General features: G+C 49.7%; 1 protein-coding gene across 32 annotated transcripts in view; it reads left to right on the top strand.

Moving 5' to 3' along the window:
• LOC144128195 (uncharacterized) overlaps positions 1-19,483 on the top strand; it is a 528,676-nt gene that overhangs the window by 321,909 nt on the left and 187,284 nt on the right. For all 32 annotated transcript variants that reach the window (XM_077661381.1, XM_077661378.1, XM_077661377.1 and 29 more), the window contains exon 5: positions 19,414-19,461. In XM_077661381.1, the coding sequence (XP_077517507.1) occupies positions 19,414-19,461 (48 nt within the window). The remainder of the gene's footprint in view (positions 1-19,413; positions 19,462-19,483) is intronic.

The raw sequence follows: 19,483 nt of genomic DNA, 5'->3' as shown, positions 1-19,483 counted from the left end.
GAACCATGTTTTCGCTGGCTGTGCTTGAGTTATAGCTTACGACTGGAGTTAGCTTACCTCACTACCCTTATTGCGAGTTGGTGCATTGCATTCACCCGAGCAACGTACTTTACCGCACGTACAAAAAATGACCCGGATCATGTATGTTCAGTTCATGGCACGTGACCAGCGCCAGACCTGCATCGGCACGTTACCGTAGTAATTTCAAAACGTGGACATCGTTATTCTTACGTCCCTGTTCGTTCCATGTCTTTATTCTTCGGCATAGCGGAGTCCGCTCATTGGAAAGTTATCTTTCTGTCCAGCTCGACGCGCAATAGGTGCACACAGAATGCGGGTAGCGGATTATTAGGTGTTCGTGTTACGCGGCTCGTGCCAGGGAGCGATAAGCTGGCCATATAAATAGCCTCAACGTGTAACTACGCACAAAAGCTTGCCGGGCCCAGGTTTCGGTGGCTGACTGCGATAGCGAAGCAGGCATGCCTTATCGTGCTAATTATCACGCTGCCTGGGGCGATTTGAATGCATTCGGTTTAGCCTTGGCCTAAATGGTGTAGGTGCTCCGCAGCAACTTATTTTTTTTTTCAGAAGGCGAAAACAAAATTAATGCATCGCCTGATCGTGTACGACTGATCGACTGATCGTGTACGACAAAAATTAAAAGAAGTCTTAAATGTTTTTTTTTTTTTCGATCCGTAACTTTCCTTATGCCTTCCTGTTGCTTCTCTGCGATCGAGTACAACTTGCGTGCACACAGCTGAGTGAATACTTTCTTTGGAATTCTGACGTTCAAGAACGTATAGGATGAGTGCGTTTGCACAATGATAGCTCTTTGCAGACGACTTTGCGCGCTGTAAACAGGGGGTCATGCGTGACCACGTACTGTGAAAACGACCATTCGTATGGGACTCGTGTTTTGACAGTCGTTCCCTGTTTTATGGGCCGCCCGTGCAGTGGGAACCGTGCAGCAAACATCTTCAGCCAGGCCTTGCGATGTTCTCGCCTCAGCGGGCCTTGGCAGTTCACATAGCCTCGTGAACTTCCCACAGCGCGACACCGCAGTTTTCAGCAGCAGATTTGTAGAATGACCTCACCTCGCCTCATGTGTATGCTTTTAAAGCGCCTGTGTCCGTCGTCGTTGTTGTTCAAAACGTTATGGTTCATAAATCCAGAGGGTAAGGGTGATGGAATCAGGCGGACGGGAGCCTTTGTGCCCCGGCGGCCTCCACAGCCTATTTACAGGAAGCCACCGCGGTGGCTGAGTGGTTACGGTGCTCGGCTGCCGGCCCCAAAAGACGCGGGTTCAATCTCGTCCGCGGCGGCCGAGTTGCGATGGAGGCAAAATTCTAGAAGCCCGTGTACTGTGCGATGTCAGTGCACGTTAAAGAACCCCAGGTGGTAGAAATTTCCGGAGCCCTTCACTGCGGCGTCCCTCGTAGCCTGAGTCGCTTTGGGACGTTAAACCCCCATAAACAAAACCAACCTATTTACAGGAAGCCGCTTGGACGTCTGAGTCTGAGCTGCGCAGCAGTGCCTCGCACTGCTCTGTATTTTCAATATCGCAATGTCTGTTAGAGAGATTTGAGCAACCCCACATCACGCGGGTGAGGTTGGCTGTCGTCTTTCTGTTGTCCCTCTCTGTCTGTGCAAAAAAAAAACGGCACGAGCATAAACGTAAATTACAAACTAGCCCGACAGTTAACGCTTTTCGCCGTCACAGTTTGCACCGGGGGTCGCCCATGGAGGTATTCCTCTCTCCGGCCGCGCAGCAACCTGGGTGGAAAGGTTGCATCCGTTCGGGGCGCTCGCTGAAAAGCAGCGCCTCTCTCTTTATTTTCGGGAGCCGCCGCACAGCAAAGCCTTTCGGGGTCGCAAAAATAACCGCGGCTCCTCCGTGGCCCGACGCCAGAGCGGCGGTGACGACGACACCGGGGCCGCGCGCGGTGGCCAATTTGTCGTGTGGCGCCCGCCCCGACGACGCGAAAGGGATCCGCTTCGCAGCTCCCGCCTCGGGCACCGCGGAGATGCATGCGCCGATATATACAGCACTCCGATGTGCATCAATACATATACAGCGCCGGCAGATGTACAGGCCGATTGACACCCCCCTGGCGCATTGGCGGTATCCCTTTGAGGGAAATTGCACCGTCATCAGTGGTTGGTCGTGAAGTTCCCCCTCTCTCTATCTCTGCGCGTGCGTGTTTTCGCACACATACACTCTGAATAGAACCGTACGGCCTGCTTGGGCCTACGCTTGACAGGTGGGACTTATAGCCGTCATCGGCTGTTCGCTCGCTGTAGCCTATCACAATCATCGCCACCACCACCATCACCATAATCATCATCAGCCTGACTGCACCCATTGCAGGGCAAAGGCCTCTCCCGTGTCTCTGCGATTAACCCTATCCTTTGCCAGCTACGCCCACCCTATGCCTGCAAACTTCTTAACCTCATCCGCCCACCTAACTTTCTGTCGCCTCCTGCTACGCTTGCCTTCTCTAGGAATCCACTCCGTTACCCTTAAGAGCCAGCGGTTACCCTGCCTTCGCATTAAATTCCGTGTCCAAGCCCGTTTTTTCCCCTTGACTTCGACTATAGGATGTCATTAGTCAGCGTTTGTTCCCTCACCCACTCTACCCGCTTCCGGTGTCGTAACGTTACACCTATCATTTTTCTTTCCTATAAGCCTATACGGGCTCGTAACGGGGTGGTTCTGAGGGGCCATCGTCCTGGTTGTTTTTGTTGTTAGTGGCTATTTATTAATAAAACCACAATGGAAGGAAACGATGTTGCTAGCCGCGGCATCTGCCATCGGAGCGTGAAGCACCTGAGCTGCGACAAGCGGAAATAAAAGGATTTTAGTTTGTATGACCCCCTAACCTCCTGCAACCGTGCACCTCGGCTACGGAAACTGTGCGATCCAAATTTTGGTAGGTCATCCCATGCTTGCCACATGCAGCTGGTCATTTAAATAGTCACCGCCTGGTTATGGCCAATCCCCCTTGTGGGTATGTGCCATTGTGTGAGGTCAACAACAACAACAACAACAACAACAACAGGGAGAGGAAAAGAAAGGCGGGAGCGATAGTGAGAAAGGATATGGGTAGGTGGTAATATACACTATGTACAAATAAATAATATAAAAATAAATGCGGGATGCTGCGCCGCGCATGATGGAGTGATCGGTGCAGGGGCGTGCAATTGTTTGGGGGGGGGGGGGGGGGGGTGCCGGTCGCGGCCCACGCGATGTCTTCACGCCGGCGCAGATGGGTTGCCCTGCGCCAGTCCGAACGTCGCGCGCGACCATTGCCTGCATGTGGGAGCATCCACTCTCGCATACTCTCTCCCTTGGCCGTCACGCGCCGGCCGCTCAAAGTAAATATTTATATGCCGCGCTCTTGCCGAGTCCTACCAGTAATGAGAAAAAAGAGATATATGGCAAAAACACGCTCGCGGCTAACTGTAAAAAAAAAAGAAAACTGGAGTGGGGGCGTCCAGCTGTAAAGCGTCCGAAGGTAGCACACGCGGAGCGTTTTGTCACTGCGGGTTGTTACCTGGGGCGGAACAGACGGGACGTCAAGCTCGTCTGTTCGAGGAATGCGCAGAGGATCACCATAGCACGGGTGCGCGCACTGCCCTGCGGTCACGGGAGCGCCGATACACTGTCCGATATGAGACTGCGCCCTGTGGGCTGCAAGCTTGTCGCGACGCGGTTGGGCGAACGCGGTACAGCGGAGGAGCAAGTGCTCCAGAGTTTCACCTGCACCACAATCACCACACGCGTCGCTTGAAGCCAGTCCATGGCACACCCGTCTGTGCCCGGGCCACACGCATGCTACACGCGCACAGAGGATCATCGTGTCAGGGAGCGGCCTTTGATGCTGTCGATGCGCTCCCCTCGTGCGATGCGCGGGTCTGGTTTAGCAAAATGGTTTTTTTCTTGCTGTCTTTCCTTTTTGAACTTAGCTCGTATGCCAATAACGAGCCGTACTTTCGCGCCTGAAGTTTTGGCGATTGGGGTCGCAGTTAGCTGAGGCCGCTAGCGGTGCACCCTCCACAGTTCTGTACCGCTATTAGGAAATTGACCATGGCTCGGCACCTGTATACATACGGTGCTGTACGTTACATTAAAAGGAAGGTGAAGAGGCTACAGAACTTGAAGACACTTGACATTAAGCATGTTATCATATCACATTTTGCGTCTGTGAAGTTTTTACTCGATTTTCCACGCACAAATTACAAAATGCTCGAATAAAGTTCCCTTGATGCTCCGCCTCCCGCAACGCGCGGAGCGCGGAGGAAGTCGGGAGAGCCAAGTGGAAGCGGCCGGAAATGGCGTCATCGTTGCCTTGCGATGAGCCCGGCCCATTTCCTCCCTGTGCTTTTGCTGCGACCAGCCTCACAGCGCCTCTGAGAAGACATCGCCCGCGCGGTTTTTTTTTTTGTATGTGTATTCGAGTGTATTTGATAAGTTTGCTTACAAGTGGCCGAGGCAGGGTAAAGAAGCTTAGCGCTCAGCATGCCATTTTTCTGCGCGGCGTGCGGCTGCAAGGAACAGAAGTGGCAGTGACGATGTTGCATTCCACCACTTCCCTGAAGACAAGGCGCTTGCTAAACGGCGGATTGCAGCTGTAAAAAGGAAGAACTTCATGCCCTCAAGGAACAGTATGCTTTGCTCAGATCACTTTCGTGACACGGATTACCATCGGTACCTGTCACTGATACAGGCGATGGGCATCGCAGTGAAATCTGCTCGGCTCAAGCTTGGCGTGGTTCCTTCGGTGTTCACGCACAGACGCGCGTCGCCGCCACCAAGAGCAGCTTTCGTCAACCTGAGCACTCCGAACGCCATCTCTACGCCAGCCTGAGCACTTCGAACGCCACCTCGACGCCGGCTACTAGACCCATGCAACGCTGCATCAGCTGCGAACCGTGAGCACGAACGCCGACCGGTAACAGTAGAACGCTAGTAGCAGTGTTTCCGGGTCGTGTGTATTGATAGTATTTGTGTTAGTTTTGTTAGTTTTGTGTGCTAGTCTTTGTGTCACGTAGGGTGTATTAAATGTGCGTCTGTTTGGGTACACTTATCGCCTAGTCCATTTTTTCGGCCCGAGCGTTCTCAGGAGCTTCGTGACAATGGCGCAATCCAAGTTTTTCAACAATTCGTAATATATTATTTTGCTTGCGTTTGTTCATTTACGCGCCCGTGTACGCTTACAAGAAAGAAATACGTACCAGTCAGGGCTTCTCACGCGAGAAGAAGTTGCCGCCTCACTTCGGCTACCAGTCGAGTCCGAGCTGTCATTTTCCAGTGTCGCTTCTGCGTGGAACCTGGGGGCTCGGACATATACGGAGAAGCGCGAAGATCTTTCAGAGAGCGCAGAGAGTCCGTAATCACGAATATCTGTCGATAAATAAACTGTACAGCTGCGAAAACCCGCTACTTCTCCCAGCACGTGAAACGACAACAGCCGAGATGGCAACGATGACGTCAATAAGCTTTCGACCAATCACGAGCGGAGACTGCCCGTTGGAAATAGCCTGCGGCGATTGCTGCTTATTTCTTGAAAATAAATGTCCATGTGATTGTTTTCGGGCGATTTAAATGCCATATTCGAATTTAAAGGGCACAAATCTATAGAATACCACTCGAAACTCATTTTTTTAAAGCTACTCTAAAGCTTTTCGTCACGGGTCTCTTGTGGCACTGGGGAGAAGCCGGCACTATTCTGACTCCTGACGGCGGCCGACAGCCCGGTGCATTCGTTAGAACAAAAATTATCCACTTTGCTGGAAAACGCATTCGCGACTGTAAATGTCTACAAGTCCACGGGATCATAGCGCCGCATGTTTGCACGTGTGTTTCGTAACAAGTTAAGTGCAACTAAAGGCATGCCACGGAGGCCGTTTTGTTGGCCATCAACTCTGATTCGGCTTCGATCGCGTCTTGGAAAATGCGCTATGCTTGGCGTGCGAGCCACGCTGCGGTCAGTCCGACGCAGACATTAGTGCAGTCTAGCGCGAAATTTCATCCCGTCCGCACGAATTAACTTGAAAGCGCTCGAAGCAACTTGGTCCCCATTAGGCGAACGAAAAACTAAGTTTAATTTACTTTTAATTCTTTTTTTTCCAGCCAGCGTTCCGTTGCTTCCGTCGGCGCAGCTGTCGCGAGAGCTCACGTTATGGACGCCTCACCGCGTCGCTAGCGCCACGTTGCGTTAGCAGCACTACCGACGCCATCTGGTGACTGAAACGACACCGTGGCAACGAGCGCAAGTCGTGCCACCGTGTAACTCACTGAAATGCGTACATTGACTGATAGCGAACTGCTCGTCGATTATATTACGTCAGTGCACAGGAAAGCGGGCCTTTTTTGACCAAAAGGTGCTACGGTTCAAAGCGAAGTGGACACTTTCGCTGCGCCCACGGACGCTTGAACTGTTATTCCGTGTAGACGTTACGCAGATACATGTTGGCGCAGTTTGCACATCATGAGCGTTATGTAGCCTACCTTATATGCACAAGCGTTAAGTCAGTGCTTTGGCCGCATAACAGCACTGTAGCAATGCACTAAGTGTGACGTCTGAAGATCTGCCGGTTCCCGCCTAAACACACATGCACTGTGCGAAAGCAGTTACTTCTCCCGCTTTTAGAAATTGACATCTACATCCCAGTTCCTATAGCACTATGGCGACGTCTCCGTACTAAGAGATGCCTTTGGGATCGTTAGTTAAACATTACTTGGTTAGCTAAGCGAAGCGACAAATAAGAAGCAAGGGGGAGAGGACAGACTGTAGCGCAGTCTTAACTCAAGAGCGTTAAGGCTGCCTTTCTGCATAAAATGCGTCGTCGTCGGCGTCGGCGTTGTGAACGAAAAATCCCAGGATGAGCAACCAAGGTGGGACACCTGTAGGTCACGTGACCTTGTGGCGTCATCACAACCTGCTGATCTGCTGAAGCCCCACGAGTGACAGTACCTGTCATCGCAGTGCAGTGGCGCATCGCTTAACCCCTACACCACTGCGGCAGGAGCGGTATGAGGACTCCCAGGGAATATATGAATGTAAAGTGGAGAATGACCAATTCCGCATATACCGCCATTAACCCATTAACGGTGTCGCGCCATGCCCTCAAGGCTGAGCTTAAGTGTCCTCTAAAATATTTTTTCCTTCGTGATCTGATACAGATCCATTGCCTGTGCATGAAACGGGAATCATTCTACTCAACTAATAACGCCGATTTGAGGCAGACCGAAAATCTTCTTGTGGCCGTCGCTTGCTCTTGCGTTCGCGGCGACCTTTGCGAAGTTATTCTGTGTACTTTGTTTCGGGCGACCTATTTCCTCTGCGCCATGCACGGCGTGACCCCATGAGGTCAGAGTAAAGCATATGTAAAACATCTCGAGGCTTGGCCACCCTCGACAGCACTGTAAAAATTGGGCCAACGCTGCTTTGCCATAGGAGCTCTGTTCTGTACCGACTTGCCTGTACCGCCGCTGCTTTCCCGCTCAGATCGGGCAATATACTCGCGCTGGAACCGAAAGGAACCGGCCTATGTTCCCTATACCTCTGCTTGCCGAGGTCGTGATTATCAGCTCCCACAGTTCTCATTTGCTCTGCACGCGTGCGCTTTTGCGGAGCGGACGAGCTTTTTGGGAGTACTTAGTGAATGATCGAACGCGCAAGCGGAAGGCATGGGCGAGTATCAGATCGATAATGTTGCCCGAAAACAGTCTGTCGTCGATCGTTACGTACAGTAAGACGAGCAAAGCAATGCTCAAATGGTGCAGACTTGGGTTCCAAACTTTATTAAGTCTTGCGACTATACGTTACCTGCGCTCTGTCGACTAAGCCTTGTGCCGTGCGTGGCGGCTCCGTCGCGCACTCGAGGGCGCTGCAGACGGAGCTCACTGTGCATGTGGAGAGAGGAATTAGGAAATGCTCCGTATTCTCAATCAGAGAAACCACCATGTTGGCGACGAGGCGCTAGGTCAGAGTGAAACAGTATAGGTGTTTTCATTATCTCTTTTACGTCACAGAACCGGCAGCTGTTCCTTTGGGGAAGCAAGCTCTGTCTTTAAACTCCGGAAGTCCTTGTAGTCCATATTTTTCCGGTTCTCATATGTGAAAAACCTTAGCATCATGGTAAAATGAGCAATTCTGGATTGTTTTCGGATAGAATGGAACTGTGGTAAGAATCCTTAAAGGGGACCAGGAAGGGGCAACGCGACCATCGGCATATATCCCGACAGATCACATGAATGCAGTATTCGTGCAGATGACCTCAGCTCCATCTGTGTATAGCACGGGATTAAAACATCGGAATGAGTCGCCACGAATGCCTCATCCTTTGAGCGCCACATGTTAGAAGCCCTGCTGTTTTGAAGTCTGTTCCTGTTCTGCAAAGCCGAATTAGCTTTTTTTTTTTTAATTTGCACTCCGTGCTCATTTTCAATCGCTGCGCAAAACAGCGTTCTGAATAGCGCGTGTGCGCCCCGCGCGACACACGGCTGTTAATTGCCACCGTCGCATTTCTGGCCCCGGGAACAGCGGTTCACCGCTGGCGTCGCTTGCGTGGAACATAATGCGTATCCAGTGTCTGCCATGGGCCTATACGCTATAGCACGCTCGGCTGTGCAGTTAATGAACTCGGCTGCGCTATCGAATGCATCGAGTAGGTATATGCACTAAGGCGTGGCGTGAGCTTGCAGGTCAGCAGGTTGGACTTACTCTGAACTCGCGATCAATAACCTCAGGATTTCAGCGAAAGGGTACCACGCGCCCAACTAAAGCGTTCTATATAAGCCGCTCATTTGCAATTAGAATACGGAGCCCATATGACATGGAAATATGCACGGAGGTCAATGTGCTTTCCATATGTTTTCCCTATGGTTTACATGCCCTTACCGTCTAGTTTCCACATGATTTGCACCCCTGATGTAGATGACATCATACGGTGTCCGTATGAATTTCGACTTTACAGTATTAGTTCTTCATATAGTCCATATCGACTCCTTATGTTTTATATGGTTTCCATTAACGCCATGTGAGATGCATTGTACAACTCGTGGTATGAAACGTATCACCAGCGCGCTCAGAACATCGATCGAACTGGACACGACCGAAAGGTAACGCGACAATTCATAACAGAAAGTACTAAACGTAGAAATTTTGTGGCGCCTAAAAAAAATAAAAGATCCTGAAATATTAACCAGGATCGGAACTAACTCCTCCTGGATCATGTGAGGCCGCTGCGCCAACGCAGTGCGCATTTGGAAAGCTGTTTCTGACAGTGATGAAATGTGAGTGTGACTGCCTCAGTCATTGCAGGACTTATTACAGCGTGCGTGCATGGTGACATGGTTCCTTGTTATGCGCGGAGAATGAGGAGAGGGTGGTATATTGATTTCATTCCAGCTCCATTTCATTCCGATTCCTTTTGCACTTTAACTGCCCCATCCCCTCGCTGTCGCTGGAATAGTCAGACAGACGAGCGGATAGCAAGAATAGTATGGAATCGGGCAAGAAAAAAAAAAATTCGAGATCACTGCGGTAACTCGCATTGGAGTAATGCGAAAGCATTGACGCTTCCTCGGCACTCGTCGCCCCTATTTGCTCTTCTTTGCCTCCATTTGCCTCTATTTACACCTCTTTGCATGTATTGCCCTAATTTGCCTGAGAACTTGTGCAGTTCGTCTAATTCCCACCATGCTTCGTTCCAAACTTTCAAATTTGGTGACGCGCGTTGGCTCCGCCCACTCTTCCGACGTTTTAAATTTGGCGCCACTTTTGCCCTGGCCACGGCCACTTTTTGCACATTTTTGGCTCTAATGAATTAACTATTCATCTGATCGTCACCACTTTTTTTTTTTTTTGTGCCGCATCCTTACATCATCCTCCTTTGATTATAACCACTTTTTAGACGTTTTCTCTTTCTAGTTCCCCACTATGGCTGCGGACACAATTTGATGACACGAAACCGCCGACATAGCCTAGTAAAGCTTTCGCTTTAAAACTTTAACGCGGCGGCATTACCCTCATTGCATGCCGTCCACCCACCGATTACGAACAAACTTAGAGCGCAAGGCGCGGCTGCTTGCTCCGAGAAGGCAATGCGGAAAAGGCGACCTCATTGTTCAGGCTTTCCATCTACACAATATTATAAATCTATATTCTTGTTTAAAGTAGCACATGATTAGTAAAATTTATTAGCATGGAAATGCAAAAGGTCAGCTTTACCAGTCAGAACTTAAGCAACAGTGACTGGCAAAACAGCTTTTTTTTCTTATTTTTCTGCGAAGCAGTATGAAAAAGATAATTGCAATCCCTGGGTCTTACTTACCTGAATTTGTGGTTTTTGTCGTTCACGTACCGACGTCATGGATTTTAAATTCGCTCCCAAGCGCGTGTTTACTGCACTCTAAACACAAAGTAATAAGGAAGGTAGGTGGGCAGGTGAAAACTTTATTGATGAGCCTTATGGATGAGTTAATTCCTAGGGTTGGTCGGGCGCTTGATCCCGGGTGGTGGTCAACAGTCCACGACGTGCCGCGACCGGTCCAGCCCGCTCTACCAGCCGCCTTTGTGAGGTCGGTTCGGAGCTGGAGACCGCGATCTCCCAACCCTCTTTGTACGTGAGGCTCCAGCGAGATGGCGGTTGGAATTCTCGGCAGAGATATAAAATGTGGTCAGAGTTAACTCTCGGAGCCCCACAAAGAGAGCATTCGGGTCTGTATTGGCCTGGGTGGATAAGGGCTAACAAAGCCGGTGAAGGGAATGTGCGAGCCTGGAGCTGTCTCCAGGTAGTTTGTTGTTCTTTCGAGAGGGAGATGTGTGGTGGGGGATAGACGAGTCCTAGCTCCCTGTAATGGAGGGTTATTTCATGATAGGTGACGAGCCGGTCCCTATCTCTACCCCGGTCTAATGTGTGCCCAGCTCGGTTGACGTACTTCGTTGCCGAGGTTACCTGCGTGGGCTGGCACCCAATCTATTTGAACTGGTCGGGGTCCTGTGGAGCAAGAATTGAGAATTGAAGAAAGGAGTAAACTATCCTCTTGCGCACACCCTCTGATAAAAGGGTGCGCGCTAGAGGACAGCTTACTCCCTTTCTATTCCCATATAGGCGTATTAGTAACTGATGTGTGCCAAACCGCTCCGCTTTCCCGCCGGCCGTTTTCAAACGCCAGAGAGCGATTTTTTCCTTGGCTCTCGGGATTTCTTTTGCACCGTCGAGAAAGGACTGTTTGGCTCGCACGAGGTTGCCAGCGTCCACAAACAAACGCGAGTGTAGTGTGAAAATTTTGAAAAGGAAGCGCGATTCTACGTGTGCCATAAATGCGGACGCAGACCTCCAGGCGCCCCCACTTGGACGCGAAAGTCGGCAATATATTGCTGCGATATCGCGGCGTCTACAAATCTTTTTTTTTTCGTGTCAGTTTCATTATAGAAAAGACGTTGCTTATGTCTGATGGACAGCCTAAGAAAATAAAAAAGATGAGCCGCCAACACAAAGTGTAGTGACCTGCTATCGGCGCCATAATTTTCAGCCGCGGAATTCCTTAGATGCCGTGTATGGCGCCGCAGGTAGTCGTTGCAGAACCCGCCTGCAGGTAATTGCGTCGTGTCCCGCCTGGCGCCGCAGCCGGCAGACTTTCATGTCAGTACCCGCATTCTCATAAGCCGGTAATGAAGGTGCATCGCTGTTCTTTTTCTTCTGCGTCCCTCACCCTATGAGAGCGAAACATAAAGGGGGCGTTGAAAGATCTTTCGCGTGCAGTGACTACTGTTCACACCGTTTGTTGGTTGTGGATTGGCTCCTGTCAGAGCGGAGGTTGATGGCTAGATCTACGCCGTAGCTCAGGCGTAAGTGTCACTTTTTGTCGGAATACGCCGTATGTTTTTGTCTCCATCCTGAGCCTGCATGCAGTCGAAAAAGTCCTCAGTCCTATTAGATTAACCATGTGAGCTAATGAAGAGGGCAGCCGTCCCTCTCTCGTGACGCTCGCTTGTGCTGCAACTTGCGACCAGACTTTCTGTGCTATCCATGTGCCCCCTGTATCCGGTCATAAAGGGCCGCTGTTGTGCGAAATATAATTGAAATGCGATTGGCGGACTAGCACAGCTTTTTTTCTTTTCCTGGTGTTGCTTACAACACCCCGTTGATCATAATAAGAACGCCAAGATACTGTGGTGCCAGTGAATGTGAGCGTGAGAGTGAGTGAGTGAGTGAGTGAGTGATGAGTGAGTGAGTGAGTGAGTGAGTGAGTGAGTGAGTGAGTGAGTGAGTGAGTGAGTGAGTGAGTGAGTGAGTGAGTGAGTGAGTGAGTGAGCGAGCGTGGTGGTGGTGGTAAACATTTAATGACTGTGTACAAGGTGTTTGGGCCCAGACCCTACGGCCCAGGTTCTCACAAATCTAGGTGGAGCTGCTATTCCGGAGGCTCAATGGCATCTAGCGCCGCTGAGTGAGCGTGAGTGAGGAGTGAGTGAGTGAGGAGTGAGTGAGGAGTGAAAGAGTGTGAGTGAGTGTGAGCGTGAGTGATCGAGTTAGTGTGAGTGAGGAGTGAGTGAGTGGGAGTGAGTGGGAGTGTGAGTGAGCATGGGTGGGTGTGAGTGAGCATGAGTGAGTGTGAGTGAGTGTTACGGCTCCGAAAGAATGGAGATGCACCTTGCCAAACCGAGGCAAGGGGAGTCTGGCGCCCAGCGTTAGCCGATTTATGTTCAGCGTTGCAAATTAGGACACAGCCAAGATGTGAGTCAACAAAAACAACAAACATTTACCGATGAATATACACAGGCTAATCGGAAGCAAGCCTTTACACGTGCTTAAGAACTACAAAATGGAAGCTTGCTACAGAATATACAGGTTAATACAGAGTTTACACTATAGGCGTACATTCGTAGGTATATCCTAGATACCACACTAGCGATTACAACTGTTCAGTCAAATTTACATTCTATCGGGTCACGCGCGGATTGCACACAGGCACTACAATTACAGAAGACAATTACGGAAAAGTTCAAATCAAAGTGAAGTTGAAAATTGGCATACAGTTGGCCGGCGAGCGCGGCAGCAGTCCACTCACAAAGACGGTGCGGGAAGAGCCGAGCCCTCGGGCGGGCTCGTGGTGCGGTGCGGCGGCGGCTCGGTGCGGGAGGGCTCGGTGGGAGGAGCGCACTGAAGGGGGGGGGGGGGGGGGGGGCTAAGTCGGCTTCTTTTAAAGCCATCGGTTGTCAACCGGCAAGACACTCACGAGTACTGCTTCACGCACAGAGTTGGAGTCCAAAAATAAAACAAAACAAATAGTCGATACACAGAGGAGAGGTCACGTAGGCCCCGCACCTTCAGCACTGCATTTCCGCCATGTTGAAGTTAGGAAAAGTAAGATACAACCAAAAGAAGGGGCATGGACCCCAACAACTTCAGTCCTGCAAGGGGGCACCTTGTAGGGGAGAAAATTTACCAATATACAGAAGAAGCTCAAGGCTTCGGGCCTGTAAGGGGTGACTTTGAGTTGAAAATCCAAGTAATACCTGTGCTACACGGGTACGTTGAAATGACATTCGAGTCGAACGGCATTCGAAACTTCGAATGGCATTCGGACTGGACGGACCCGCACGGTGCTACACGACTATTCCAAAAGCATTCGAAAGCTTCAGTATTCTGTCGCCAAGCTACAGGGGCGCTGCTGCCGTCAAATTTTGTTTTAAACAAATATAGCAGCAACAATTAATTTGTATAGTTACAGTCCACTATAAAATTGCTACTTTTAAAATTTCTAATAAAATTTACTATTTATTCATTACTAAACGCCTCTGTTCTAACAGAGGCCCAAGCCCATAGCCCTGCCATTTTTTGTGTGCTGTCTGTTGGCTACTTTGGGCTCTATCTCCTGCGTGTGCCGCAAAAACTAAAAAGTGCAATAAACTTCACTGGATAAAAAAAAAGCTCACTTAAAATGTACACACAGACGCACACAAAATAAAAAGACAAAACACAGCAAAAGCAACAGCACAAAGTGAAAAAAAACTGGCACCGGGCCAAAAGGGCTGCCTTTCTTTCCTACGATGGGTTCCAGAGTAAGCGGTAAATATTTGCTTGCTAACAAAACTTCTAGAAAAGATCCGTGTAATGTATATAAATAGTATTTAGAATTTCATCGTTTAAACGTATTTGCTCTTCAAAACTTATGCTGCCACCTATGGCGCGAAGACGCTGCGGTAGAGAGTAGTCGCGCTTGCGCCTCGAAGGCATTCCAAAATCTCGAATGTCTCCGCGGAGCTCCGTCGACTCGAATGTCATGTGAGCCGAATGCCGTTCAAAAACGTCGTGTAGCAGCGCAGGTTTGGCGGTCGAGTCGAATGACATTCGTTTGGAAGGCATTCGAAACGCCCGTGTAGCACAGGTATAAAACAGACAAAACGAGCAGCACGTACACCCCCCCCCCCCCCCTTCGCTGACTTCGAGGGGTTAGCCTAACCGGATGGAAACTAACCGGCTAGCATAACGCGCATGTTCCCATGTTCTTGCACTGCCGGCCCAGGCAGCGACATACCGGCTACGTGGACAGGCTCTATCATTCAACACGAGAGACCTGCATATGATTACGTACAGAAGAAATTATACATGTGCAAATACTGCCACATTTGTGACAGTGAATGTGTGAGTGAGTTTGTGTGTGTGAGTGAGTGAGTGAGTGAGTGAGTGAGTGAGTGAGTGAGTGAGTGAGTGAGTGAGTGAGTGAGTGAGTGAGTGAGTGAGTGAGTGAGTGAGTGAGTGAGTGAGTGAGTGAGTGAGTGAGTGAGTGAGTGAGTGAGTGAGTGAGTGAGGGTTGAGCGAGAGAGTGATTATTGAATGAGGGAGTGAGTAATACAGAGCCACAGTCAGATACAACCCAAGAACGAATCGGCGAGTTCCTTTCAACAAGAGACCTCCAGCTAGTGGCGTCGTCCGACTGTCACAAAGTAGTGCTTAATCCCCTTGCACTTGCCATATTGTCAAAGCGGCGGCTTTCGGAGCAAGCGTATTATCCACTGATTAAGCGCATTCACCTCTATGTCCCGACAACCAGTCCACGTCATTGGCTGGACGGCCTCCTTCCTTTGATGGGAATTCGCCGCTTCCTTCTCGCCGTATACCTTTTCAGGTCCGGGCCGCTCCTGGGTGCAATTTACCCCGCCCCCGTTTCAGCCTTCGCCACAGTGCCGCGGGCGGGGTCAGCGTGTGTATGAGCGCAGCGACTGCAGCGCCCCCTACGCGGCGGCTTGTTGCTCGCGCCTTTCATTAAGCCGCTGGCATCGCGGCAAAAGGGGCCCGCCGGCGCTTCCTTCCGGCTCCGGAAATTGAGTTCCCCGCTCCGGGTGCGGCCGACCGCAGGCGCCGGATGCAAAGGAACCTCCGCGCGCTGCCGACACTAATTTCACCATCCCGCCGCTTTATAGTCGGGCCAGCTGCACGTTACCGCATTTCTCTTGCGCCTCATCTCGCGCCGGTCATATATGCGTGCCCGGCAAAAAGGAGCAAGCAGAAGATGAACCGGAGAGGGCTGTCTGCCCACCCGGTTGCCTAGCAGCCGACCGAAGGAGGAGGAGGGGGGGGGGGGGGGGGGAATAAGACCGTGGAACGAGAGCCTGTCGAAACGAGCAGGTATAACGGGCATTGAGTGAGGGCCCAGGCATGCGCGCGTTTCAGTACTAAAATGCTTAAGCATCGTGTGGTGCGATTCCAGGAGCATTCAGAGAGTTGGGTTGAGAAGTGCTATAGGCGGAAGAATTTCTCGGGGACACCGCAGCTTCCGTTTCTTGATGACATCGTCCGAATAAGCAGCTTAAAGGAGTATATACACCTAATTTTGGTGGCATATTTTCTTCTCTACAATGATGCGGAAGACACTTCTACGCATGAATCACCATGTCGTATTCACCTACTACCTGCAAATTTATAATCGTGTTTTTCTGTCGTGTCATTTCAGTTTCAACAGCCGAACGATGGCTGTGACGTCAAAGAGTGGTTTTATGTCAAGTGAGGCATAAAAAAACGTCCATAAAATCGCTGCTTCGTTGTTTTTATTTACTGCAGTGCTGAAACCAGCCTTCCTCATGAGGCGGAATGACAACGAATGTGGAAGCAGCGTTTATGTTGCAGTTTTTTTCTTCTCTCGCGTGACCTCTAAGCACACGTTGACGTCACAGACCTCGTTAGGTTTTTTAAATTGAAACAGCACGAGGAAGAAATTCGATTATAAATTATTTATCGGTCGTAGAAGAATAATATAGATAGGAGAATATTTAGCGGTCGTAGGAGCGGTCGTAGCAGGTGGTAATTCAAGTATAATAACGCCTTATGCATCATTACAAGAAAACACGCACCCAAAAAGTTAATTGTATGCACTCCTTTAACGAGGGTGAACTGCAGCCCGTGGTGGAAGACCTAAACAATTAAAGCACCGCGGCAGGAAAAACATTAATGTGAAGAAAACCGAAGTAAAGTTCGGGGGTTTGGGAAGGAAATAACAATTAACGGCAGTGAAGTACTGGAAGTGTCGAGGGGTACATCTGCTGATATGGATTCTGAGAGGAAAAGAAAAATTTCTTGGGGCGTAATGTCAGCTCGGAGGGCATTTGGCAGGCGTTAATCATCGTTGAGGTTTTTCTGGTGTGCTTACACATTCGCGGCGGTGAAAAAAAAATCACGAAAGAGGAAGAATGATCTGTCCATCTGTAACGATGTGCGGATTTTACACCATATGCCCTTCCTCTACTCTTGATGCAGCAGTCGAGGTATTCTACTACGTGCCGCAGACTATATATTGTGTCGGCTGTTCCTATTCTAAACCAAAAAGCACCGCCTTAAAGCAGTGCGAAGGCGGGAAGATAGCGCGGCCGTAGCTGCAAAGCGCCTAACAGTGAGAGGAATGTGAAACAGTTAATTGGTGTCAAAAAGGGGGGGGGGGGGGGGGGAAGCTGAGCTGCTGCTGCCACTATGCATAAACGCGTCTTGCGCGTTATCGCAGCGGACATCTTGCGCAATGTGGGACATGGAGGCGAATATAAATGATGGGACAGTTGTTTTAGGTTCCTTTCTGTTTCCTTTTTCATGGAATGCAATGACTGGAAATCGTAACATTTAATTATATCATCGGTCTTAATTGGCAGAAAACCATTTTCAGCGATCAAAAATATCAATTTATAGGCGTGTTAAAACTGTTTGCAGGCCGATGGGTAACAGTATTTAGTCATATTTCTTTTACCTTCTTACTAATATATTTTTTAAACTTTGCGCTTTTGTGAGCCGTGTGCATGGTTATTGAATCACGCTCTGTTACAGTTCCGATACGCTAGTAAGCGCCAGAACTGCTTCTGCTCCCCTGGCACAACGTCAAAACGAATTTGTCGAAAATGCGTACAGAAGCTCGAACTATCGCAGCGAATTTCATTCCCCAAAAATAGCTCTGAACGTTGCGAGCTCCGTAGAGTTTATGGCAAACACCGAAACAATGTGTTTTCTCGACAGGCTATATATCAGGTCGGGAAATTTCTCCCGGGTTTAAATCGAGACAGCAAAACAGGCTCGACGCAGCAGCGAAACTCGTGTGTCACTCCTAAATCGTTATTGGAATTCTACATCGATTAGGCCTCCCTTTTATAACGGGGCAATTTTCTGGCGATTGCCTGGGACGCGAACGCGGCTGTGTTTTTTTTTGTTTTTTTTTTGCGTTCCCTTGTCTTTTTCTCATTTTCTTGCCGCTGAACCGCAAAAAGCCAACGAAAAAAAATGTGCCTGCGGTAAAGCATCTTTTGATAGTTTTCTTTTTTTTTTCTCGCGTGTTCTTTCTCTCGCTCTGCTGCCTTTACTTGGGCGTCGCATGCTTCGCCTGTGTGCACGGTGCGCTGAAAAGTGGAATGTTCAATGAGCGCCACCGCTCCGAACAAAGGCATGCGAATGTATACTGTGTAAACGTTTCTGGTCGTTGAAGCAGAAACTATTCTTGCCGGTATGGGCTACGTTGGTGCTGCTTTTCTACGTCTTTTTTTGCCATCTCTGCGTTGTTCAAGTCTCCTGTAGTGTTTCTTAAAAAAAAAGATAAATCTTTTGTTACTTGACGCAGGCGAGCGTGAACGTTAAACGTTGCAAGGTTTCTTCGTTAAGCAGGAAGGGGGGAGGAGTACTTGTAATCCCTCTGCACACTGTTCTTTCTGCAAGCTCACTGTAAGCGCATGTATTCTGCCCGGTACACAAAGCATGATTGCAGAGAACCTACACTCTACCCAGGGGGCGCTGCGATCGTTCCACTGCCGATCAACAGCCACCAACGCACAAACACTCGAATCGCTGAAAAAGCAAGACCGCACGCACTCTGCACGATGGCACACGAACGCCTGACAGATAGCTTCGGTCGTTTCTGGAGCACCCGGCACCGCCCGGTCATGCAGGCGCATGGTACACTCCAAGCACAACGGAGTAAAAAGAGAATAACCTGTCCACTAGCACCCTCCCTTTATAATAGGGAGTGCGCTAGAGAGGCAGCTTACTCCTTTTTTGCTCTCATGTACGCGTATTCGTGCTTAGAGTGTACGTACGGCTTTTACAGGCTTCACACGGCTATAGATGAATGCTTTCTGTGTTGGAGGTATCCATACCGATCGCAGCGCCGTGACATGCAACTAGTGAGCGGAGGAAGTAACTTTGGCAAGGACCACAGGACGCTGCTACGCAGAAACCATACCACACAAAAATGAGTGGTCACGGACGCACTGTGAGCTGTAGTTTCGTGAAACAGTACCAGTGTACGAATGTATGGAGCACTTGACTTTATGAAGCAAAGACTCTCCCAATTTTATGGCGACGAGAAGAGTGTTTTTTTTTACCCACTAATTGCTGGGCATAGCGGAGTTCGTGTCACGTATTTGAGATTTGTACTCTATTGGTTTTTGTATTTGCACAGCAAAAACTGTTAGCCTATACAGCTTCGACCGTACACGCTGCGGATAAGAAGAGTGATTGACTATAGCGTATTACAAAAGCGGTGTCGGTAATTGTAGTACGGGCCGGAAACATTGCCTTGCTTGTTATAGTCGCCTCATCCTGCGAGCACCACACAGACATGATTGTAGAGAGCTGTGCCATCAATGTTGGAGATTTCCAAGGCGAACGATTTCTTTGAAAACATGCCTTACCACTTTCCATTCCAATGGAGTTCACTGAAAAAAAAAAACGGCTCTACTCGCTGCTACAGGATCGTGTACATTGTATACCCTATTCTCAACGCGTGTATTCCGTAGAGAGCCGGCATATGCGCGTACTGATGTTCATTCTTGTCGAGCGCGACGTCGGGATGTTTGAACGTGAACAAAATCGTAACCCTGTTCTGTGGTTCTGTTCTTTTTTTTCTTTCATGTTCCCGCTCTGCACCAGCAGGGAGGCCGTCGGAGCAGGCCTGTCCGACAGGGCCCTGTCGGAGTACAGGTGAGTTGAGACCCTCCTTTCG

This window comes from Amblyomma americanum, chromosome 4 (genome assembly GCF_052857255.1).
Source record: "Amblyomma americanum isolate KBUSLIRL-KWMA chromosome 4, ASM5285725v1, whole genome shotgun sequence".
Taxonomy (NCBI): Eukaryota; Metazoa; Arthropoda; class Arachnida; order Ixodida; family Ixodidae; genus Amblyomma; species Amblyomma americanum.
Note: the sequence above shows the minus strand (reverse complement) of the source record. Positions and strands in the feature narration are given on the sequence as shown.